The sequence below is a fragment of the Ceratotherium simum genome, chromosome 5 (genome assembly GCF_057802395.1).
Source record: "Ceratotherium simum simum isolate JZ-2026a chromosome 5, ASM5780239v1, whole genome shotgun sequence".
NCBI classification, from domain to species: Eukaryota; Metazoa; Chordata; class Mammalia; order Perissodactyla; family Rhinocerotidae; genus Ceratotherium; species Ceratotherium simum.
The window spans coordinates 62,176,077-62,202,666 of record NC_141904.1 but is presented as its reverse complement, the minus strand read 5'-3'; the positions used below and the strand labels follow the sequence as shown (position 1 = coordinate 62,202,666).

The following is a 26,590-nucleotide window of genomic DNA, read 5'->3' as shown; positions in this document are numbered from 1 at the left end:
TTTCCATCAACAGAAGAGCATATGTGGGGAGTGGTAGGGGGAGGACTTTCTATGTCAACGTGGAACTTTCTCCCTGTAATACACCTGCATTTGCCAGAATTACAAGAAAAGAAAGTGAAGGGAGGTTTTCCTGAATGAAACTTGACAAGAGGTGAAAGGGATAGAGTTGTGAGATTTAGCATTCTTTTTTTTCTCTCTTGTGCAACACTTTTCAGGAGTTTCCCTACCTAAATCTTTTAGCACATATATAAATTAAGTCGCATGTAACATTTTCCGAGGTGCTTTCTGGAATCAATCAATGACTCTAAGTCAAGTCTGATAATGGGCCACAATTCCTTCTGTAAGTGGAAATGAACCTTGCCTGCTATTCCTTACTCTCAACCCCACAGCTCCAAGATCTGCTTTCTGTTTCTGAGCCATGTGCATTTGCTTGTTTATGAGTACCTACCTTCATGGTCAAGTGTGTTAAACAATGCACTCGCTCAAGCATTGATGCAACTCTGGTCTTTTTCCTGTTCCTTAGGTACTTATGGGCCATCGGTAAGAATGTCTGGAAGAGATGGAAGAAAAGATTTTTTGTCTTGGTGCAGGTAACACTTCAACTCTAATAACAGTCTTAAGAGCCATCAGTTTTAAGGATTTGATTAATTAATGTTTTAATTAATTAATGTTTTTAATTGAGGTATAAGTTGCTTAAGTGTACAAAGCTCAAGCATTTAGCTCAATGAAGTTTTACATATTATATACCCATGTAAACACCATTCAGAGGAGTATAGAATATTTCTAGTAACCAGAGAGCTCCCTTGTGCTCCTTTTCCTATTTTTATATCACTTTAAAATTTTAAAAATTAACGCATGCTCATTATTTTTTAATTCTAACAATACAGAATTATACAAGATAAGTAGGAGGAAAAAACTCCCACCCCTGCCAGTGATGGAGGACCCCAGGGAGGGAGCAAGCCTGTGCCTGTTTAGGGCAATAGGGACAGTAACATTGTTTTAGAAGAATTTGCTGGGGTTTTTTGTTTTCTGTGTGTGTGTGTGTGTGACAAAGATCGGCCCTGAGCTAACATCTGCCAATCCTCCTCTTTTTGCTGAGGAAGACTGGCCCTGGGCTAACATCCGTGCCCATCTTCCTCCACTTTATATGGGACGCCACCATAGCATGGCTTGCCAAGCGGTGCGTCGGTGCGCGCCCAGGATCCGAGCCGGCGAACCCCAGGCCGCCGCAGTGGAGCATGCGCACCCAACCACCTGCGCCACCGGGCCGGCCCTGAATTTGCTGTTTTTAAAGGCGCTAAGATAGTCCTTAGGAGAAAAGTCAGAATTTAGTTGGACGTTTTGCATCTATTTTATTGTTTAGTATGTTTGATTTTTAATGACCTAAGGAAGAGCACTCCACTCTCCTTGATGCTTGGGGCTTTCAAAAGTCTTATCCGACCTCCTATAACTAGGTTTAACAGTCTGGAAACTTTCCAGATAGACTCTTTTTTTCTTTAGCCAAAGATAACCAAATTCTCATGTTGTTCTGCTACTTGCTTTTTTAAGAAACGAATCATTGTAGACATTTTTCCATGTTTGCTCATATAGCTCTGGCTCTAATACCTATAGAATTTTCCTTTTTTATTTCTTGTGATGAGAACTTTTAAGATTGAATTGCTTAGCAGCTAGAATTTTCCTTTTTGATGGACCTCCGGACTTCCCCAATTGGGACTATTATTAGCCATGCAGCATGGAACATCTATGTATATACAGAAACAGATGTAGATGCAGATATTGATTTTAATAATACATTAGTAATATATAAATAGCATCTTTGCTCTCTCTCGTGTTTCTTAAAAAAAAAAAAAATTTTTTTAAGAAAAAAATTTCCAGGAATAGTAATACATGTCCTTGAAAATCTCTCCCCCTTTTGTGCGGGGGGTTGTTTGCTTTTTGCATCAGGATTTTTCAGTTTACAAAGGAATTTGCCATTACCTCTTTTTAATTTGCAGGCTCCACCAGAGCATGTAAACTAATTCATTTGTCAAAAATTTGATTTATGCTGTATTCTGAAAGACATCACAAAGTGAGTCAACTTGTAATTTAGTGACTGAATGTGTTTATTGGGTTACTGTGTTGGCTGTTAGCACTGGCTGGTATTTAGAGCACTATCAGTTCTGAAACCTCACTATAAAGCAACTGCCTCTTAGGTCTAAATGGTCTTAAAAGTTCCACCAACCCTGAGCTTCTAAGACGAGTCCTTCTACAGATCTACTCAAGTCCCTGCTGTGCCGCTAACACAAAATGCCTCTCTCTAGCTATAAGCAGGAGGTTTATAACCTTTACTGTCATGATTGCTTGAAATTGTTTGAAAATCCTAAGAGGAAGAGAGCACATCCATCACTAGCCTCCTCAAAATCATCTCCCCTCCGGCCCCTGTCTCCCACTCTCTCTCTGTCTCTCGCTCTCTCTCTGTCTCTGTCTCTCTCTCTCACACATACACACACACACACACACACACACACACAGAGTCTACATTTTTGTCTGTAATGCACGACTGTTCAAATTCTCCCTACGTGAGATTTCCTTTTCGTTACTACCTTGGAGAACCAAAAGATAGATTGTAAATGGACTTCCGACAAGCCAGGGACAAAGGACTTCTCAGAGGGGTGCTGAACCAAAGCAGCGATTCCATTTTTAAGGATCAGGGCTAACATTATTATGGCTGTGGCTGGAGTCCACCCCACCAACTGTGAAAGGACTGTAGCAGTTGCAGGGGATTTCTGTGCCAGAGACTTGTGTCCTACACCGTGAGATGGTGTTCGCCAGGTAGGGGCCTGGACCACCTGCACTGGGTGGTGTTTAAAATGCAGATCCCAGGGCACCATCTAGAAGACTCTGATGCAGTAGGTCTGGGATAAGGCCTTGTACATTTTACAAGGACACCAGGAGATAACAATGCAGGTTGTCCAGAGACCACCTTTGGAGAAATATTTCCTCAGTGGTCTTTGTCTCTTTCAAAGTGAAGACTCCCATTCCCTTTAGACCACACCCTCACAGAGTCTATGTTCTCCATGGAGTTGAGCATCAGAGTAGCTAAACAGATGATTATATGCAAATGACATGACAAAGCCTCCTCACTGTGTTCCTTGAAATTCCAATATATGCCCTAAGAACATGCCTGCAGACTGTAACCCAAGGATTAAGGGGAAATGGGTCTTTAGCACCCCAAGTCAAGAAATTGATAGATAAACTCATTCTAAACCCCAGGGGCCATAGTAAGGACCAAACACATTGATCACCATTGTCAGGAACTGTGAGCAAACCAATGCTGATGAAGAAGGTGCCAATTCCATAGAGCTCCTCCTGAGCTCCCTACCTTGCGTGTGTAAGGGGAGGAGTGGAAGCAGCCAACTCTTCATCCTACCAGGCTAGAAAGTCTCATCTCGACCGTCTTTTTATTTTTAAATATTTTTCTTCTATGCTAAAAGATTGCTAGTTAAAATCAGTTTTTGATTGGTCTTCAGCCAAAGTATTTCTGAGATACTTTTCCCCTTTTAGTACCATAGGAACCATAATATTCCATGGTTCCTCTAATAATGCTAATAATTGCTTATATTTATATGATCTCTCAGAGTTTCCAAAGTAGTCATCAAGCTGGTCTTCACAACCTTTCTATTCTACAGTGAGGACAAGTCTGATCCCCATTTCACATTGGAGGAAACTGAGGCTGAGATGGTTAAATGACTTGCCCAAGGTCAATGGCTCATAGGCAGCCAATGTGAAACCTAATACAGGTGTTCTCATGCCAAATGCCTTCCATGACTCTAAGCACTTAGGTGGGACTAGCGCTCAAAGATATTTATGTGTATACAATGTTCTAGGACTCACTTACCTTGCATCAGATAGAACTAATGTGGTCCCTAAATCCATACCCTATTTCTGATTCCCTACAGATAATATAATGACTAAAAACTCTGACTATTCCAGCTTTCAGAAAAATCACTAAATCTGAATGAGATAAAATATTGTCAGATAATGTAAAATGCCTTGCACTGCAACAGTTGTCACCCAGGAAACAATATTAAAATACGTTAACCATGAAAGTGAATTGTAAGACAAATAAGGAGTTGAGTGATTTTTAACTCTGAACTCGGTTCGTTTTTCCCACTCAACTTCACAACTGCCCTAAAGGCAACTGCCTGTATTTATATTCTGTTTGCAAATGACAACAAGCAACCCAAACTAGCTTAAGTTTTAAAAGGAGAAGAACTGTATTGGTTAGTTAATTAAATTAGTAATTAACTAAAGAGTCTTCTGGCATGGCTAGGTCCAGGGCTTAAACAAAGTTATCAAGACTCACACTGTCTATCTATACTATCTCTTGACTGTGCTTTCCTCTGAGCTGGCTTCACCCTCTAGCAAGCTCTCTTCTTGCAGGGGACTCTGGCAAGTCAGTTTAGCAGCTCCAGAGGAAAGACAGCTTTTCATTCCCAGCAGTTCTAGCAGAGGCCCTGATTGAGATTTCATTGGCCCGATGTGGTCACGTGCCCATCCCTGCACCAGTCACTGCAGCCAAGAAGATGTGATGCCGATTGGCCAGGCCTGGGCTATATATTCCACCCACCTTACCTCCAGTTAGACACAACTAGCCCTACACAAACTATATGGGCTGAAAATGGGGAAGAGGGTGATTCCCTAAGGAAATCAGGATTCAGTTACCAGAGGGAAATGAATGCTCTGCATGCAAACATAAGAAATGTCCCACAGTTGTTATCATCATCTCCGTTTAAGGATAATGAAACTGAGTCCCAGCAAAGTTAACTGAACTGCCAGGGGTTCAGTTAGAACATAACGGATCTGAGAATCAAATCCAAGTCTGTATAGCTCCAAAACCTATTCTCCCTGTACTCCACCAAGTGGCCTTCATGTCGATGTCAATCAGGAGGCTGGGATTTAGGCTCTCTGATCCTTCATTCACAACCATATCACATTAAAAATGCTCCTGGCAGGGGCTGGCCCGGTGGTGTAGTGGTTAAGTTCACACACTCTGCTTTGGTGGCCGAGGGTTCACAGGTTCGGATCCCGGGAATGGACCTATGCACCATTTATCAAGCCATGCTGTGGCAGGCGTCCCACATATAAAATAGAGGAAGATTGGCACAGATGTTAGCTCAGGGCTGATCTTCCTCACCAAAAAAAAAAAAAAAAAAAAAAGATCCTTGGTCCCAAGAATTATGTGCCTCACATCATAAAAATTTTCTCCATCCTCAGATCTTGATTCAATTAGTCAATGCTTCCTCATGAAAACCTTCCCTGACCACCTCACTAGACCAAATGCCCAAGCTCTTACAGTACCATATAGCTCTCTTTTTTATACTTATCACCATTAAAGTTACACATTTCTGAGATAATGTGATTAATGCCTGCCTTCTCAATAGACGCGAAGGCAGGAATCATATCTGGTTTTGTACATCTTTATATTCCCAGCATCAAACACATTACCTAAGTATTTCTTAAATGAATGAATGAATGAATCTGCCATAAATAATGAATTCTTTTCTAAAATGTATGTATGTGAACTTTGGACAAGGGCTAGTGACCATGGCTCAGTAAAAATAACAGCTAAGTCATTCTTAAAGAAAAATAAGGAAAGGGGCTTTAGACAAAACATATTCTATCGTTAGTCGTGTGTCCAAGTATTTTAGTCTTCCATGGGCGGTAGGAGGAAGAAAAGGGAGAGTCAGGGACAAGAAAAGACTGACCCTCTTATCTCATAACTGGACTCTCACTGCTAAATATAATTGAAACTCAAACCAACCTTAAAGTTTTCGGACAGCTCCTCCATGTTAAAACAGTGGTTCTCAAACTTGAATGTGCATTAAGAAATATCTGTGACAATTATGAAAAATATAGATTCCTGAGGCCCACCCTCACCTGAGATTCTGATTCAGTTGGTCTGACTCTGCATGTTTATTACCTACCCCCCCCTACATACACACACTCTAATGAAAGTGGTCTCTGTCTGCTCTTTAAGAAACATTATTTCAAACCTTTTCCTGGTTTCAATAAGTGGTTCGAAATGAGCTAAGGGGTTGCTTGTGTGTCTGAGGTCCAGCCATCTTTAAAACAAAACCTCGAAGACTATACCCGCAGAAGTCCCAACAGTCCATCCCATGATGCCATGAGAAGGTATATGCCAGCTGAAAATCACAAAGATGTAACAACTGTAGTCCTATAAAAGCCCTTCTCTCCAAAGTGCACTTTCAGATGTCTGCTGGTCGTTTGAGATCACTAGATCTCTATGTTTTCTGTTGTTCTAGTCCAGCCTCTCTGGCAGAGGTGGCCAACTCTCTGACTTCTAGCATGTATTCTAGGCTCTTCTAAGCCATTCTTACAACAGTGCTCACTATCTCAACTTTTCATCGAAACACAGTTTAAATAGAATTCTACTGTGACAAAGAAGCATGCATTTCATTGGGAATAGCTTTCACTTTGTGATGTCTTGTGGAAGCTTAAAAAAAATCAAAAAGCTCCCAGACCTTCGCTATTCCCTCACCCTTCAAGCTCTCTAGAAAAAGTGAGCTTCCCCCAAAACTCGCCATAATTAGAATTGTTCAAAGAGAAGTCGTTTCTTCTCCCCTCCTTTATTTCTTAAAGTAGGTCGCCAAATCCCAAATTAAAATGGTCCTCGTAAACCAACTCAAGGTTATTTTAGCCCAAAGTTAGTCATGAACAACTTCAGCATTATTCCCAGAAGAGGGCAGCAGCATACAGCACTCCAAGAAGAAGCACCCGGAATAGAAAAGCAGAAATGCAAAAGCCCAAAGCGTGTAGTAACAGTAAATGCATGAATCTTACAAAAACACCCTTCTGTTGTGATATCTTTCTGATGTCAAGTGAGTGTCTGCAATGCTCTATTTGTTTGGCTAATCATCACGTTAGCCAACTATGTCATCTCATCGGTTGCCAGAGACAGGTAAAAATCACCACACAGCCCTTCCTGGGACATCTGTGATCCCTATCATGCTGGGGGCGTGGGGATCACTTCTCCATGGGACCAGTAACCGATTGGGAAGGCCTGGTGCTGTGCTTGGAGTAACATATGTAAATTTGGAGAAAAACCCTCTTTATTGGATTATGCATAGCTTCCTAGAACGAATTAGACTCAATTAGTGAATGCCCATTATATGATAGATTTTGCTTATGAGGAGGTGAATATAACCAAGATGTATGACTCCCGGGGCCTGCCTTCAAAGGATTTATAATCCGGTAGGCAAAGAAGCCTACTCAGCCAGTCTATATTAGAATATTAGTGCCACATGCGAGGAAACAGCTTACATAAGTGCATATATGGAGTATTTGCTATGGGAGTGTCATGCATGCTGTATAGCCCTTCACTGCTCAGTTAACAATAACTGAGCAATAAGGAGATGCAGGTAAAATACAGAGGAGGACTCTGAGATTTAAATAGGCAACAGCTTATCAGAGGTGGGATGGGGCCCCAGCCCTATGTGACTCCCAAGCTTGCACTCACTGTTAACCTTCCTTTTTTAGGAAAAGAGGATGTTATTGGTTGTTCTGCTTATTATGAAGAATAATACGTGTCCACTTATGAAAATACTCTTAGTGATCTGACCTTATGTTTCTGTTGACGCCCATCAAGGTCTTGTAATATAAGGAGCAGGTTCTGCAAAGCATGTACGTTATAAAGAAACCCAAGTTAGGCAGAAAATTTTCACCAGGAACCAATAGAGGGCAGCAATAGATAAACCAACCAATAAAACCATCTCCCCTGGACTCCCTTTATCTCACGGCTGGGATCTTTAGGCCACTGACAGTGCAGGAGATGCATACAGGGCTTGAGAGTGCCAATTTCTTATCACCGTAAAAAAAAAGACAAATTTCACCATGGAGAAAGAGACTAAAAATGTCCCTAGCAGGGATCAAAGTTCACTTAGAAAATGTCTGTTGTAATAAAGGGAACTAAGAGATGAGGGATGTGGCACTCCTTCGCCAAGACATTTGACATCCATGGATGGTAAATATGCCCATGAGCTTTTAGCCTGAAGCCTGAAGGATGCTTGCTCTCCCATGGGCTCCCTGCAGATGAGCCAGATGTAGAAATGCTAAGTATCGATGCTGGGTCTGGATGCACCGTGACGACAGGGTCCTAAGGCCGGCCTGCAGCTGAGGAGCACCTGCCTGGCACGGGCACAGATGTGCATATTGGTAGTCAGGGCTGCGCCAGTGACAACAGCCATGCCATCGGGGGCTGAGGATGGCTCTACTATGACTGGCACCTAGTGATCGAGCACTCATTGCTTATGACAGCGTGTCATTCCTGCACTTGTCTGAAATGAAGGGAAGACTTTTCAAAGCAACCAAAAGCATTCCTTCAGTGGGAGGAGGGGAATAAGACATATTGCTTGATGCTGAGAATTGGCCTGCAAAAAATAAAATGCTAAAAAGAAAGTCGAGGTATAAATAAATGAATGACTAGTTCCTAACTTCTGACCAAGGCCTGTGTCGTGTCTCTAAGCATGGCAGTCTCAGCCAGGGCCATAGTCATATTAGGTAGAACCTATAAAATTGCTGTTATTCAATCAGTTTTTCCCTACAAAAATGACAATTTCCTGTAGCTTAACCCAATTAAAAAAGCAGCAATAATGATAATTGCTAACTTTTATCCAGCACTTACTAATACGCCAGGAAAAAGATTCTAAGTGCATTCCACGTGTGAACTCATACAGTCCTCACAATCAGCCAGTGAGGAGGTAGGTTCTCAGATTATATCCAGAAAGCAGATGAGGTAACAGAGGACCAGAGACGTTAAGTAACTTGCTCAAAGTCACACGGTTTAGAGGTAGCAAATCTCAATGTGAACCCAGCTCCTGGGTGCAGGACCTTGGGAGAAAGGATCTGGTTGAATGGGAGGGTTTCTTCAGGGAAGATGGGCTCTCAGGGACCAAACTCACAGTCTGTGCTTTTCCTTCCCAGGTCAGTCAGTACACGTTTGCCATGTGCAGTTATCGGGAGAAAAAAGCGGAGCCTCAGGAACTTCTACAACTGGATGGCTACACTGTGGATTACACCGACCCCCAGCCAGGTACCTGCCCACCCTATAGGCAATGAACCCACAAAACTCTCCCCCTTTCCAAATCAACCGGCAGCGATTTGCTGGGCACTTACCCCATGCTAGGCACTAAGCTGAGTTACTAGGGTTTCACAGGTGACCACAACAGCCGCAGGCCCTGATCTTATGGAGTTTCCACCCTGGTTCAATAAATGCCATCCCAACCCAGGGCTTTGGTTTGACTGAAGGGATCCTAGTAAAACCAAAATGAAAACATAGTACATTTTTCTTTTACATAGCTGTACCCACGTCAAGTATGTACTCCATCCTAAAATGCTAAAAAAAAAAAAATTCCCAGAAAAGAAGTTCTATATGTACACCAACGACAACGTGTGTGTGTGTGTGTTGGTGTGTGTTATTTTCCATCAGTGATATGTGGGCTTGGCAGGTACGTATTTTGTCTCCGTGTCCAAGTGAGCCTGCCCTGCACATCCATATCCACAAACTACAATTCAAGGTTAGCTGATGGCACTTGAAAAGAAAGCCCCCGCTAAAAGTCTTTTTTCCTAAGAGGACATCAATACACAAGCATGGACATCCAAGCTCCTAAGCCTTATGTAACTAAGAGAACCACACAAATGGTAGTATTTCTCATAAGTTCTACATTGCATAAGTTCTACATCCTGCCCCCTCACACCTCTCCCCCCACCCATTTTATCTTTTTCCCAGAAAAAAACGAATAGAAATCAGCCTCAAAGAACCTTCAAAACAGGAGGGGGGGGGTGCGAAATCATTTCAGCGTATTAATGAACAACAAGCCCCAACAGCCCTCTCCCAGAGAAGTCTATTTTTGTGCCAAATCTGTACAAGGGAAGCATTTCCAACCATACTGCATTATTTGGCCCAAAACCTTTTTTTCTCCTCCCATATTGCTCCTCCACACGCAACAAAATACACATAAAAGAAAAACAGAGTTTGAGAGAAGACAGGGTGTTAACCTGAAAAGGTGGGGCAGAGAAGGCCTAAGGCCTAGCCCACTTCGGAAAATTAGCATCTTCGGCATCTCAACCCTGAGTGACTTGGACCAGCCCCACCCCCTTGGACTCCCACGGGTAATTAGCATCCTGCCAGAGCATGATACAAAGCTGACCACATAAGGCATGAATTAAAGGCTCTGCCTGGAAATCCTTCATAATAAATAGAACCTACGAGTTTGAAACAGTTTCATGTAACATCTCATTGAAAGGATGTGGCTCCTGCATTAAAAAACCAGCCTTCAGGGTATTCTGTGGTGGTTTGCGTTCTTCTCAAACTGTTGATTTTTCTTCGGAGAAATAGGTTCTGGCTTTCCTACACCTGCATTTGAAAGTGGAAACTAAAGGGCCAATATGAAAAGCAGAAACAATACCATTTCGTGACAGTATTTCCTTGTAAGCCAGTTCACTCCTCCTTTCCTCTACGTGATTGCAGGTGGACCTTACCAAACCCCACCAAGTAGACAGGACCAGGATTTTCATCTCGTCTCGTGAGGAGGAAAAAGAGCTGGGACTTGGGGTCTAATCCATGTCACCTTTTGGCACTTAGAGTAAAACATAGCTGTGTGTACATCTATAGCAAAGTTCGAGTTGTTGTTCTATCATATGAAAGCAGAATTCTCTTCCTACAGCGGGGAGGGCAGGAAGGGGAGAGAAAGCTGTTCTGTCTAATGGAAAAGGAGTAGCTCTGCACATATATTATGAAAGCTTCTTTTCTTTTTTCACATTGATCTCATGGGATATCATTTATAAATTCCTTTACTGAAGATGTAAATGGAAAGTAAATTGATTACGTTCTTGAGAATAATAAGCAGCTTCTTCTCTGCCTTTCCATGTGCCAAGTCCTATTTATTTCCAAAGTAACGTTTGATTGAAAATGGAGATTTAAATACTCCCGAATGTCATAAGAAAAGTCTACCTCAGAATTTCTTAAAGAGTGACTGTTCAAAATAGAAGTTCCTGGAACCCCGATCATAACCCGTGAACCAGAAGTGGGAGGGCAGAATCCTCATAGTTCAACAAGCTTGGTAGGGGATTCTTATGCACAGTCAAGTTTGCCAGCTGGAGATGGAAGTAATGCACAATTTAGCCAATGTCTTCAGAGATTTGGAGTCTCCTCAACTGCTCCATGAAAGGTGAGTGTGCAAATGGAGGAGGACTTCTGAGTCCATCTTTCCCCCTCCTGTGTTGGCTTTGTCCAGGTTGTCAATGGAACCACCTGGTGGAGATGTTAACGGGGTAGGTAGCCTTGCAGCCGTGGATGCCCTTGACTTTGTACCAGCCTGGGAGCCAAATGGCCACCCAAGCACAAGCATTTGTACTAAATCAACTCTACCTGTTTAGGGTCTTTGAAATGTTAATTTAGGGAATTGGTAAATAATTGTATGTAAGTTTTACATAAAAGCTACTTATTTTAAGCTAAAAATGAAAGTGTTTCACTTTACCTTTCCCTGGGTATAGTTTGGAGAGTATGTGACAATCTCTCAATTCCTATCAGATTAAGTAATTAATTAGTCTTTAAATAAAAGAATATTCATTCAAAATAATTCAATGGCACAATTTAAATGACTATATTAAATCATACACAACTTTACCATTACAAATAGACTATGTCCATGAGGATTGTTGAAACAGCAATTCCTCCTCCCTCCAGGGAGCTGGCCAGCATTCCTTGCCTGGTCTGCCTCTGTCCATTCCAAGACATGTCCCCTTGTTCTGGACAGGTCCTACCTGTGGGCTGTCCTCCACATTCTCCTTGGCTTTCCATAGCCCATGCACTGTTACACATCGTATTTTGCAGATTCAGTTCCCAGCATTGCTGCCTTGTCTAAGACTCTGCTGCCTTGAAGCATGTGTCAGTGTTCATTTTGCTTTCTCCTCCTTTGGTTTTCTTTCAACTGGGCTGCTCTGCTCTCTCCTTGCTCTCATTGGTGTGTCCTTGGTCTCCCATGCTTTCTGAAAGGGCTCTGTTACTCTCCACTGCTGTCATGGCCATTGCTTCTGCTGCTTTGGATGTTTCTCTTTGTCCCCCACTCACTCCATGATTAGGCTTTATTATGTTGTTAGTAACTAACCCTCAGAGAGCTGTTACTGTGTGCCAGGCCATGCTATTCCATGCTTTGCAGTAGGATAGCACAGTGGTGTCGATGATCATCAGCTCTGGAGCCAGACAGCCGGAGTTAGAAGTCCAGCTCTGATGCTTCCAACCCTACTCTGTGTTCATGGATTAGTTACCGCCTTCTCTGTAACTCAGTTTCCTCATTTATAAAATGAGAATAATAATACTTACTTCTTAAGGCTGTTGGGAGGATTAAATAAAAATTTGAAAACTTTTAGCATCTTTCTATCTCCACCTCTCACTTTCCAAAGCAACCCCATTAACTGACTTTCTGATAGTAGCTCCAGGAACACAGCATCCCCAACCCCAGCTGCAGGCCCTGGGGGAGAGGGGAGGGATGTGTTAAGGGAAAGTACCCATCCAGAGATGTCTAGCCTGGCCTTCGCTGAGAGTGTCAAAGTAGCTTATCCCAAAGATTACCCTGAGGCTAGACTACAGAAGGTCTATTGACCCACTCTTCCTATTAGCGCCCAAGTGCTCACTTTTCAGAGCTTAAAGCATCCCTCAAAGCTCTTCTTCTTCCTCCTTTCCCTCCAGAATTTTCCTTCTTGTCATGCCATCCATTTGTTTCATCAGGTTTTCCCAGCTTGCTAACTGCACATTTTCCTACCCAAATCACACATTGTAAAACCTTCCATAAGAAAGTAGGCAAAATATTCTCTCATGATCATAACCACCAAAAAGCTTTTATTAAAAATGCTATACCACCTCTATATAAAGAAGTAGCTGTGTATAAGTAGTGGCTGTTCTAGAATCCCTAGCAATTCTAGTGCAACACAATAACATACACCCACTCTTGTGAGAATTAACACCTAAGTTAATAAAATTATCAGCACAATGGAAATTAATATCACAAATCTTTTCTAATGCCAAATGTCAAACAGATTAGTGACTGGACCTTGTTGGAAATTTGGGGATGCTAATCACCCCACTCATTCTCCTCTCAATATTTAACTGATAACTGAGGTGCGGATGGGGGACCTGATGAAGATATGAAGCTTTATTTCTGGCCAGAGAGTACCCAGTAACCCCAAAATACAGGCTTTGGGAATATATTGACAGGCATGATGTAGCTTTGGCCTGAGCCCAAAGAGAAGCTTCCATCTCCCTCTCTCTAAATTTTAACCTTGAGAACTGCCTATGGAAAGGGATGGGTCTGTAGAGCATTCAATCATTCAACAACCATCTGCTGAACCCCTGTTATATGTCATGAACTATTCTAGGTACCAGGGATATAGCCGCAAACAAAACAGACAAAAACTGCTTGTCCTCATGAAGTAAAGTAAATTTTATAGTTTGTTAGAAGATTATAAGAGCTATAGAGACAAAGTAAGCAAGACAAGAGAGATGGAGAATGAGGGGTGGAGGTCAGGGAAGGACTCAATGAGAAAGTGATGTATGAGCAAAGACATGAAGGGGAGGTGAGGATGTGAATCATGCAGATTCTGGAAGAAGGGTAGTCTAGGCACAGGAGACAGCAAGTGCAAATGTCCTGAGGTGAGAACGTGCCTGGAGTGTTCAAGGAACAGCAAGAGGCCAGTGTGGCTACTGTGAAGTGCATGTACGTACACACTAGAGAGAGAGAAGAGTAGTGGGAGATGAGGGTAGAAGGAGTGGAGGGTCAATTCATGTGGGGCCTGGCAGGCCTTGTCAAAACCTAGACGTTTCCTCTGAGTGAAATGAGAAGCCACTGGAGGTTTGAGCAGAGGAGTGACATGACCTGACTCTTGCGCTAAACCGAGTGCTCTGGCTGCCATGTTGAGAATCTACCATAGAAAGTGAGGATGGAGGCAGACAGATCAGATAGGAGGCAACTACAGTAATCCAGTGAGCGGTGAGCATGGAGGTGGAAGAGGGGTCAAATGCTAGTATAATGTCCTGAAGGTAGAGCCATCAGAGTTCCACTGGAAGCAGGTAGTGAGAGAAAGTGAGGAGTCAAAAAGGACCCCCGAGGTTGTGGGCTTGAGCAACCAGAGGGCTGAGCTCTGCTTTACTGAGATGGAGAGGAGTTTGGGAGAAAGACCAGGAGTTCAGTGTCAGGTATGATAAGCTTGGGGTGTCTATGAGCTATCCATGTGGAGAAGTCAAGAAAACCATTAGATGTTCAGCTCTGCAGTTCAAGGTAGAGGTCCAGGGTGGAGATAGAAATGATGGATGGCATCACTGGCGGAGAGGCTGTAGATAAAGAAGAGAAGAGGTCCAAGGACAGAACACCAGGATGCTACCACGCTCGAAGGTTGGGAGGAGGAGAAGGAGCCAGCAAACAAGACTGACAAGCAGCAGCCAGGGATGGAGGAAGAAGTCAGGTGACCTGGAGCCAAGTGAGGAAAGCAAGTCAAAGAGACTAGAGTGTCAAATGCTGCTGATATGTCAATGGATGGAGTAAAATGGAGACTTGAATTGCACTTTGGATTCAGCAGTGTGGAAGTCATTGGTGACCTTGGCAAGTCTCAGTGGGCCAGCAGCCTGATTGAAAAGGCTTTAAGGCAGAATAGGAGGAGAGAGACCCTTGCGATTTGAAGCGTGGTCCTCAGACCATACCATCTGCTTCATCTGGGAGCTTGTTGGAAATGCAGGATCTCAGGCTCTACCCCAGACATACTGACTCAGAAGCTACATTTTAACAAGATGCCCAGGGATTCACATGTACACTAAAATTTGAGAAGCCCTGGCAGAGATTCCCCATATATTGTAAAGAGAAGAAGAGTAGGACAGTAGCTGAGGGGAGAAGCGGGGTCAAGAGATGTTGTTGTTGTTGTTTGTTTGTAAAGATGAGAAAAATACTAGTATGTTTAGTGGCGGATGTTTACCTAGCCAGTAGGCAGCCTGCTGGGCAATTCTGTCCCCAGCAGGACACAGACAGAAACAAGAGCCAGGCTCAAAACGTCATTTTTAACATCATGGCTCCAATCCGTGGACAAGTGAGTACCAGACTTCCCATCCTAGAGTCAGATAAATTGCTCCTCCCTTCTCCTGCCAAGCAAAAGCAGCAGAGACTGCCTTTCTCAGGGCTCCGTCCTGCCGAGAACATTGCTGCTCAGCTTAGTAGTTTTTATTCCCTTTTATTCCAGGTTTGGAGGGTGGCCGAGCCTTCTTCAATGCAGTCAAAGAGGGAGACACCGTGATATTTGCAAGTGATGACGAGCAAGATCGCATCTTGTGGGTCCAAGCCATGTATCGGGCCACTGGGCAGTCACACAAGCCGGTGCCCCCAACCCAAGTCCAGAAACTCAACGCCAAGGGAGGGAATGTGCCTCAGCTGGATGCCCCCATCTCCCAATTTTGTAAGTAAATATGCCAATTGTTAAAAATAGCTCTGTAGAGTAAAGGAACTCTTCCAAAGTTGAATTAGAAAATCTAGTTGCTTTCATATATTAAGGATTCATAAAATCATGTTTGCTGAAAAAATAATAGTGAATTCAGGGGCAAAAAGTTGGGACAAAAATGTTTGATGAAAGTAATTTTAAAGTGCAATACTTGACATTTTCCCCGAAGGACTAAACAAAGGAAAGTATATTTTAGGTGGAGTTTTATCTCTTTATTTTGGTGAGAGTTTGGAATTCACAGCCAGACATGTATTTGTTTGAGTCCTTCAAATATAGTACATTATGTGTGTTTTGCCTCATTTCTTCCTATTATAAGTAATTTTTAAATAGGGCTTGGTTTGAAATAAATTTAAATATGCAACTTGAACTATTTAAAAATAAATGATGACATTATCACAGGCAGTGGAAAAACAAAAAACAAAAAAAAACACATGGTACCTAAAATCCCATTCTGAGCTAAAATACCAGGACTCAAAAATGAAACCATCTTCTTAAACAGCCCCAGTTCGTATTCCAGTGTCTTCTCCTCTTTCCTCTGCATCCGTTTGAATTTCTTGCCCCTTTCCCATGTCTTCTTCCTACCTAGGGTGGTTTTTATCTCCCAACACTTCTGGGACACAGGTGAAAGTCAGCATATGCTTGGAGACATTTATTAGCACAAAGAAAACAGAAACATAAAGCATCAAATAAAGTAATTCATTTTAGTTACAAACGTTAACCCTAAATAGAGACGTTGCCTTAGATTGAATATCAAGTCAATTAGTGATAACTCAAGGACAAGTCATTTTTAGCAGTAATCATACTGATCTCTTACTTTACCGTGAAACCCTCTCATTCAGTCTAGTTCACTGAGCAACTCTCTAGGCGATGAGACCATACTAATGAGGAACACAGACGAGGTCCCTGCTCTCAGGATACCTGCATCCCAGTGGGGGAGTCTAGACAGCAAACAAGTCAACAAATAAATGAGGTAGTTTCAGACATTGAGAAATACCATGAAGAATGTCTTGCAATGGTCACTGAGTGGAGAGAGGGGATATTAGACAGATGATCTGAGCATAAGCCCAAATGATAGGGAGTTGGCCCCACAAATATCTGCAGAAGGAGAATTGCAGCAGAAGGCAAAGCCAGTACAAAGACCCCATAGCAGAAACTTCACCTGAACACAGGGCTTCACATAGCCTCTCCCCTGTTGCTCTTAAATAAAATATAGATATGGATAGAATAACTTTGTAGCTACAGCAACTAAATAGAAGTAAATCCTCTTTTCAATGAATTCTACTGCCATGTCCGTTTCTGTCTAACCAGACTATGTTCTTAAACCTTGTGACATCCTTGCTGATGGGGAAAAACTCTTTTTGGATGACAAATACCGTCCCAGGTGTTCCCAGGAATTCCTATCCAGTACTGAGGGTTTCCTAAAGGAAGATGCATTCCCTGTGGAACATTGTAGATAATCACACAATCACCTGATTTCCACAGAGAAAACCCTGAAGGAATAGGAAGAGGTTGAGAAGGGACTCGGGGGAAAAGGGACAGGCCTCCTGATCACAACCACCAAGTTCCCACTCTTCTTGTTTTCTCTAACATTTGTAGCACTTGAGTTTATTGGAGAGTAATAAAGAGAGAAGGCAGCATCTCTTTACTAATGGTTTAGTCATTCGTTGAGATAAAGCATACCCCACACAGTGCCGCATAACAACGTTTCGGTCAATGACAGAACCACGTATACAACAGTGGTGCCGTAAAATTAGTACCATACAGCCTAGGTGTGTAGTAGGCTATACCATCTAGGTTTGTGTAAGTACACTCGATGATGTTTGCATGAAACGAAATCACCTGACGACGCATTTCTCAGAACATATCCCCATCGTTAAGTGACACGACTGTATTTATTTAATTTTTTTTAAAAAAACAATTCTGTGATGGAATCCCTCTTTTCACTTTGCCCGGCAGGCTCCTTTTTAATAATTTTGGAAACAATACATCCTATCATATCCCTCTGAAATGGATCTCAGTATCAGGGAAAAACATTCCTAATTATAATCACCATCCAAATCAACCTCATAAAACATGTATCTTGGGTAATATTTGGAAAATACTGGTCTTATTCCCAAATAATCTCCATTTCCTCTGAAGTCATTTCACCTTACATTCAGTGTCTCTGTTCTACCATCTGCCCAGATTAAGAAATTACTACTTGGCTTGTGATTGGCCCCACATTTTCCTCACTAGTATAAGGAGGAGGAAGGACATTCAGGGGTAAAATTAAATGGAGACCAGACACTGATTAAAAAAAGGAGACTGCTGCTGGAGGCTGCTGAAGAGGGGATAGATGTCTCTTCGTGGAAATATGCAAGGGCTCTTGATTTAGATTTTCCTCTGTGGACAGGATTCATTTAGCTATGAAATTCAAATGCTGATCGTTAGGCATTAACAGGAAGATTCACTTGAGTACACTCAAGCTGGATGTATGTCACTACCCTGGTTGACATAGCGAACTTGTATTAGATGGGGCATTCAAAGCAAAATTCTAAGGGTTAGAATTTGGGGGGTGAGTAATATCATCCCTAGAGAGCGTGTGAGGTAGGCTGAGAGATGAGTGAGAAGGTCAGATAATTCATGCCTCTGGGACATATCAGTACCTCATGGTGGAGCCACCTTCTCCTGTCTTGTCTCCTTAATCACTGCCCAGGAACAGAGGTTCTCCCGAGAGTGTGAGGCCCTACTACACCTACAGGTTCCGTAAGAGCAAGGCCACCACTTTCAGCCATGCAGATTGTGCACTGCAGGAGGCACTTTTCACATAGGCAAAAATGGGAACAACAACCTATTGAGTTGTGCAGTGCCCAATTTGCACAAACGTACACCATAACCCTATAATAAATGACAATCGTTACCCAGAGCTTCAATCCAATAGTGTTGAACACAATAATCCTGTAGTTACTTTACTACCCCTGAAACAGAGCCTCAACGTTGCTCCAGGTTGTATCTATTATTAGTTTAGGCACTTAATAAAAACTGCAGCCAGAGTGAGGGCAGGTGAGGTTTCTGTTCCCATAATTTAGAAACCAGCAGAAGAAACCAGTCACTTTTAACCAACTCAACCTTCTGCACCTGAGCATTTGCAGTTAGGGATATATAAAACCCACGAGAAAGCTCAAAAAAGGAACCAGCAATTTTACATTCTGTGGTGTCACTGAGTAGTTATGAATAACAACCAAAAAATGGCTGCGGGTAGGGGTGTATATCATAATTTTTAGCGCAGTCTGCCACAGAATGGTGGTTATGTCACAGTTACTTCACAGCTGCATTTAGTTTGTTAAATTCAAACTGTCACTATTAAACAGAACAGGCCTTATATATGAGTAATTCAGTCAAACTCACAGTGTTGATTGATGCTTAGGGTGATCAACTTATTCAGATTTGCCTATGACTTCCCTGGTTTAGTATTGCAAGTCCTATGTCCCCAGAAACCCCTCAGTCCTGGGCAAACTGGGACAAGTTGGTCACCTGATACTACAAAGCAAGGTCATAGAAATATGAAAATCACAACATAGTAATACATAACAAACTTTGATCCTTCCCTTCCATTTGGTTCTGTCTATACATTGATTTGTTTTAATTGGTACATCACAAACATTAAGTCAATCACAGATTCTCTAACAAAAAGAGTAAAAACAATCAAGTATTGCATTTTAAAAAGGTTTCCTTGACTTCCAAAAAGGTAAGGGTCATTTTTAAATACTTAATTCTGTACACATCTCATCAAATCCTGTTTTTGAATATTTGTTCAAAGTATTTGCTATTCTTGCAAATGAATAATTTTTAACAACTTTTCAATGAGTTAACTTTGTAATCAGTTTATTAGTATTTACACGGCAAAGGGAAGCTACAGAGAAGTGGGAGAGATTTTTTTGGGTAGAGAAAAATAAACACTCCAGTCTTGTCATGTCGCTGTCTGCTCAAGGGAAACTTGAGAATGGAACATTGTACAGTTGGGAAAACTAGGGAGTAATTGTGAGTTTATTTGAGTCTTTCTAAATTCAGTTTAACAGACTTCTTGGTGCAGTTTTTATTTTTTGCAATTTCAAAAGCTCAAATTCAAAATGAAAAGACACATCGAAGAAAGAGTGGAGTGGAGTATTTATATGGAATTGTAAAAATCAAAAAAAATAGATCCTGCTATTCATTCATTTGTATGTGACTCTACAATGATTTTGGGAGGGTTCCACCAAACTTTAAAACTTTTTTGTTCTTTCGTGGTTTTTTTGGTGTGTGTTGTCGTTGATTTAATTTTTTCCCTTTTATTTTTGGTGAAAACTTGAAAATATTGTCAGTGCCTAGCTGTACAACTTTTTTAAACAAATACTTGCAATTTTCCAATTTTTAAGGCCAATATTGCTTACCTTGGAAACAATGTCCAAATCTGTAGTTGAGTGTTGCCATGATTTATTATGCCAAGTGGCCTCTCATTGAGACACCTGATCCTTGTCCAATCTGTGTTAGAGGAAACAGTAAAAATCAGTACCTCTGTTCTCATATGGAGTCGGGGGGAGGGAGTATTTTAAGCTTTGCTATTTGGTCAATGATTATTGGATATATAACTTGCAATGAGTCTCATTTTAATGTCTGTTTCTCAACTAATAACTGTTAATCACATCATAGATTCCCAAAGTTGGATGTTTTTGAGAATTATTCTATTTTTGCTACCACCTGAATAGTCTTCAACAGTTAGGGGGGTCTTGGTTACTGTTGGTTTGGGGGGTTGATTTTGGTTTTTGTTTTGTTTTGTTTCATTTAAGTTTCCTTGTTCAATCTTTGCTCGAACCCAAGAACTTTAGCTGCTAGGTTAGATTCCTGTCTGCTTTCCTGAGCCTTGTTGCTAGTCTTTATGTTATTCTGGTTTGTTCCTTCTTACCCTGCTAACTTCTAGCTGGACTGAAGGGTAAGTGTTCCCCCATAGCTAGCACAGCTCAGATAATCAGACTAGATTATCTGACACCTGCAATGTGCTTCCTCCCCCTCCTCTTAAATCTTCCTCATGTCTAGACTTCGTAGTAAAACTTTTCATGTTATTTTCCTGACCTTAGGTTTGAAATGTAAGCTTCCATACTGAAACTAGGATGCATGTGATGTGTGCATAATTGCCTCCTCTCCTTGGCTTTCATATTGGCATCAAATGATCCTCTGAGTAAAGCCAACCATTAACATCTCCTAATTTTTTTCATTCCAAGAATATTAATTAACATCACAACAAAATGGCAAATAATTCCTTTGTTTCATGGAATTCACAGCTACCTGACTGCTTAATGCCTGAAAACAGATCATTTTGCACTCTGATAATGTGTTGTTGTTGTTGTTGTTTTTCCTCTCCCATTCCAAAGATTAGAATGGTCATGTACCAAAGGTGTGGTAACCATGGATACCTTAACAACTAGAAAGGTAGGGTAGGAAACCCAAAGATGTTAACTGAGGAAGACTTCAAGAAATTGCAGAATACAGTTAATAAAGTAAATGCATTATTTGAACAGTAAAGAATTCATTCTACCTGGCTTGAGAGTGTGCTGTAAGTAAGACCCAATAGAGGATTACTTTTGAAAGGAGAGCTATAATACACAAAAACAGGAAATTCAGGACATGGTTGAGTCCATGTAGCTTATTCACAAAAGCTTCCGATTCACAAGCTCACAATGCCATGGAGGGTTTGACCTCTGGTCTCAAATGTCTCTCTTCTACTCCCCCAAGAACAATGACAACAATAACTTTTTTGACATCATTTGTATTTGTATTAATTTTTCTAAAAATACACCTGTAAGAGAAAAAAGAAACTTTAATTTAAAAAATCTTTCTCTTCACTACTTAAGTTATTAATAAAAGAGAGTATATAGTTCCTTTATTCATATAGGAAAAAGCTGTCCACCAAAAATGTGCTAAGGGAAGAGTTGACATTAGAGGGAGCTAGAAAAATTGGTCAAGAGAGCAGGCAAATATGTACTTGAATATTCTGAATGCTAATTTAGAAGTTGTAGGTCGTATCATTTCTCCTGACCATTTAATAGTAGTCCTTTCTTCTAATTCTTTTTGTTTCTTTCCTTAATCTGCTTTCTTTTCCCCTTTCTTTCTTTTTTCTTTTATTTTGCATAAATGTGCCCCTGGCTAGAAGACAGATTTTTTTTTTTGCCACTCCAGCAGATACTTAATTTAGCTTTCCTTTCCTTTGAATGTCTGATGAGGCATTTTTAAAAGCTTACCGTAGAATGTGAACTTAGTGGGAATTTAGGAATTTGCTATACTTTTTTAAAGAATGAAAGAAAGGATGGATGACGAGATGACTGAATGAACTTTGTTCAGAGCAAATTTACATGTATTTGCACAACAACCCATTGCTATCCTAGTAGATTTCCAAATAGTCATTTGCCTTAATTCCTTTCTATAGTTTTATCTCATGAGATTTTTGCTATATCTTCTTGTATTGTCAACTTGCAGTTGCTACATTGCAGGAATGCAATATCAAAGAATTAATTCAACATTAACTTAATTTGCATGGCCCCAAACCACACTGCAAATCACTTTCCTTCTCATTGTAAAAGTAAATGACTTTTTAAAAGAATAGACTCCCACAATCAGGTTCAAAATTTGCCACACACCATGGTATGGTCTAAAGACCACATTACATGAAGGTTCATATTTTTGTTAACTACTTCAGACACATTTGACATATTATTCACTAATCAGCTGAGTATTTTCATGTCATATAGTGATTTACAGTAAGATACATTATTAATTAGTCTACTCTAGAAAATTTATTTTTGTTCATGTTGCAGGGAACACAAAAAGATCATCAAGTACTCTTAATTAATTAATTGAAAATATAATAACTACTACAGGAAAAATTACAAATCACTTATTTGTTTTGAGATCATTGACAAAAATCTCTGTTATGATTTTTACTCAAAGCAACTGTCTTATAAAGAATTATAAAATTAACATTGAAATAAACATCACATGTTTATCCCCTTGGGTGTATTGCCATAATAGTTTTAGATTCAAGATTTCTGCAAAATGCAATGTGGTCCCCTCTTGGCCATGCAAGTTAGCTTGATTTAGTCAAAGGGACCATGAAGGAATTAAGTTGTTTCTCAAGGGCAGCAGGCAGGGGAGGACCAGTCTTTTGCGTGCTGTGCAAAGCCAGGCAAGGCACAACATCCCCTGGTTACTTGATCATGCCAAGAAAAACTCTTCTAGAAAAATCCATAAACAGCCAGCTGCCATCAATCATTGTCATTTCTTTATTTCATGTCTTCTGATGAGGTTGACTACTGTCATTGTTCGTTATTGTCCAAACCATACATTCACTCTTGTACTGTCAAGCAGATATGACAAGCACACATTTTCCATATAAGAAAGATACAAAGTCACCTTTTAATTTGCAAGTTGAGTTCACAATGACTTTAGAGTTACATTAGCTATTCTCTTTCCTCTAGCATCCATCAGGAGTAACAACAGCCATAACTGTGCTCTAAATTTCAGTGATAAAACAGCTACCTCTAGCTTATTATAAAAGGGATTCATTAGAGAAAGGAGCCTAGCTCAGACAATTTATTAACAATAAAATCATAATTATTTTCAACAGCAGAATTTTGTTTTCCCTAGCCTATAAATAGTTCCAAAATATAATATTACAAAATAAAAAGAGAGATTTGACCTTTTGTCTTCATTCCCTTAGCTGTTAGAATAATAGGAAAATCTCAATAAAATGAAAATTTGAAAGCTATTTTGTTCCCCCCAAGAAAATTAAATTTATTTGTTAGACCTTATTGTAAACTTATCTAAAAATTTTTATATCTGAAACAAGATCACATAAATATGCTTGCTCTTAAGACAAGAAATCACGAAAAATATTGTATATTTTTTCCTATTCTGAGTGAGAAAAAGGAAAAGAATATCAAACATGAAATGAACCCAAGCATCATGATTAATTAATTAAAGAGCAACGTTAACAAAAGGGTGGTCAATTAGGGATATCACTTGAATTTTAATGCAATAGATTAAATGAGAGTATAAAACCCAAACAATCCTATCACTTTAGGAACCGGTGTTTTCCCAACATTTCTTCAATGCCAAACCAAAATTGTATCTGAGCAAACTGGGGGTAAAGGTTTTGATCAGTTTCCACTTGAAAGTGTACCTGCTTTCCATAAGTCTGTTTGTCTATCAGCCTGCTTTTGTGTCATGGGTACCATTGACAGCGCTTTAACTTTCTTAATGCAGTTTAGGTACATTTAAGTATCAGCTTTGTTCATCTAAGTTGAGTCTGAAGTTAGTCTTCTCTGCCCATGCTATAAAAGACTTCAACATCTTGATGCAATTAAACCCCAGAAGTGAAACAAGTAGCATTGTTTGGAAGATGTGTTGAATTATGCCCTATCTGCAGAGTTTATAAAATTACACAACCCAATTTCAGTACATTTGGAGCTCTTGTAGACCAAACAGGACTTTAGGAAATATTCAGCCAGGTCTGGAGAAGGTAAAGGTTGAAGCCAGTTTTTAAAATGCAGTCAATCCTTGATTTCTTAAAAAAAAAAAAAAAAAAAAAAAAGGAACACACGTATTAATGAAAAAGAGCATTGGTACATATCTCCCAAAGCAAGAGATAATCCAAGCGTCATTGGAGTTTTAAGCAGCCACTTTACCCTCCTAATTCTCTTTTGCTCAACCTAATTCAAATTCATTTGCATTCTCTTGACACATGCCAAACATTGGCAAAGAAAGTGATCCCAAGGTGTCCTGAATTCAGGAACTGACACTCTCATACTTTTGCTCTGGGCTGTTTTCCCCCTGCTAATATCAACATCGGAGTTTTCTTTTTCTTTAATCAGCCCATTCCAATTGTTTGTACAAGGGAAAATGGGGTTGCAAGGTGCATTTATTTTTTAATGTTCAACACTGTAGAAGAACAGACTGGGACAGTGCAAGAATGACTATGTGGTGTTGCTTGGGAAGCACCCACAAGTTCTTTGAAACAGAATTTGGAACAGCTGGACCACTGCAGTGTTTTATTTTAAAATAGACAACATATGTAATGCATATGGTCCGAGACATGTATGGAGACACAGGCAGACAACTGAATGGTATCCAAAGACACCTGCACCTAGAATTCTGTTTCCTTCTAGGAGATTTTTTTCCCCTAAGAGCACATGTTCCCACTTTTGGATTTGCAAGATGCCATCTGAATCTCCATGTGTGTGACTCCTTAATAAAGTCATTGGGAACTTTCCTGGGTTGGAGGTGTCAGAGTAAGTCAGTTAATAAACACCTCCTAAGAACTTGGCTCCTGTGGGAGCTGGCAGGAGAAATAACAGACCAGTAACTTACCCTCAACAAACATATTATCTACCGAGGGATTCAATTGTATGTGTGTGTTCTGACCACAGAGAAATTGGAACATAACCCGGCAAAAACACAGAGACAGGATGTAGGAGTTGGTTACACAAGGGCAGAGAAGAAGCCTAAAGCAGAGATTGGGAAGGACTCCCAGCTTCCTAGAAACAATATGGTTTAAGAAGTAACCTATAACTAACATTAGCTATAAATGCAGAGACATCCTTGGCTCACGAGAACATTAAACAAACTGGTTGGGAGCGCTAAGAAGCCTGCCTGTTCACTCAGAGCTAAGGTTTATTGGGCACGCACCGTGTGCCAGGTGCTCAGGGGCTGTACAGGTACTTCTCATCAGATCCTCTCAACAAACCTCTGAGGGTAGACTCAAACGCTATTCTCAATTTACAACTGAGGAATATGAGACTCAGAAACACAAATCAACCTGCCTCACGTCACGCATGTACTAATGGCAGAGCTAGCCTCAAATTCAGTCTTTGTGACCCCCTCAGCCCACCCACTTACCCACCTGCTATTCTAGCCCAAATAAATTGTTCCCATTGAATTTAGTATATCAACATTCCATAAAATCAAGAAATAGAAAATGTTTGCTCAAAGAGTGAATTTATTTTGATGAAACAAATTCATTATTTTAACACATATGTATTAAGTGCCTGCTATGTACCAGGTACTGTTCTAGGTGCTGCGAATATAGCAGAGAACAAAAATACCAAAATCCCTGCTCAGACTGAGCTTAAAAATGAGATCCCTTCCACTGACACCTTAAAATAGCATTCCCGGCCTACCGTTCCTCTTTTTTTCTGAATATGATAAGCTCAATGAAACTCTCAAAGATTTCATGGGAGCCAGCCACCCTTTTAAGCACTCTTGAGTTGTTGGAACTATTAAGATAATGCACCTAATTCTGAATAAATGATGATTTTGTGTAAGCAAAATCCAGGGGCTGATTGTTTTACTTGCTGGCAGTTCCCACTGCATTGAGCTCCGTCCCACACATGTAGAAGTTGTGCAAGGGATTGTGAGGATCATTAAATGATGCAGAAAGAGTGACAGCAGAAAGAGGCTGAAAGATCGGCCCATTTAACACACAAGGAAACTGAGGTTCAGAGAGATCAACGACTCAGCCGGCATCCCACAGCCATTTAAAAACGGAGCTCACACTAGAATCCGGACCTCCTAAATCAGACCCAGCCTCATTCTACATGTGGACTGAAAGAGAGGGAAAAGAAAGGGAAAAGGAATTTTTTATGTTGATGAGATTACTTTCTGAAAAGGAAAACAGGCTGATATCAAGCATATTTTTCAGTAAGCCTGCTTTAAAACGTAAGTGAGAATGAAATTGTTCTTGAGATTTACTCTAAGCCAAAAATGAGCACGGTGAAGCTGTATTATGATGGAACGGGGAGGCGGGGAGTGGCTCTGTATCCAGGTCTCCACAGAGGAGCCAAGTTGCCTTTTCAGATCCATTTCCTGAGTGGGCTGCAAGGCAAAATAGTTCATCGAAAAGTTTTCAAAAGGTTCAACAAATAAAGAAAGAGTAAGAGACTTGAAACATGTGCCGTATTTTTAACAGCTACAAAAGAGCCCCTTTCTCTCTGAGCTAAATGACCGGTTGCATCATGATAATTGAAGAGCAATGAAATAGCCGAGC

The 26,590-nt window shown here is 40.7% G+C and overlaps 1 protein-coding gene across 4 annotated transcripts in view; it reads left to right on the top strand.

The window, feature by feature from the left end:
- The window catches only part of CADPS (calcium dependent secretion activator), a 437,514-nt gene that overhangs the window by 271,774 nt on the left and 139,150 nt on the right, over nt 1-26,590 (top strand). For all 4 annotated transcript variants that reach the window (XM_087431281.1, XM_087431280.1, XM_087431279.1 and 1 more), the window contains exons 9-11: nt 524-590; nt 8,983-9,091; nt 15,283-15,495. In XM_087431281.1, the coding sequence (XP_087287407.1) occupies nt 524-590; nt 8,983-9,091; nt 15,283-15,495 (389 nt within the window). The remainder of the gene's footprint in view (nt 1-523; nt 591-8,982; nt 9,092-15,282; nt 15,496-26,590) is intronic.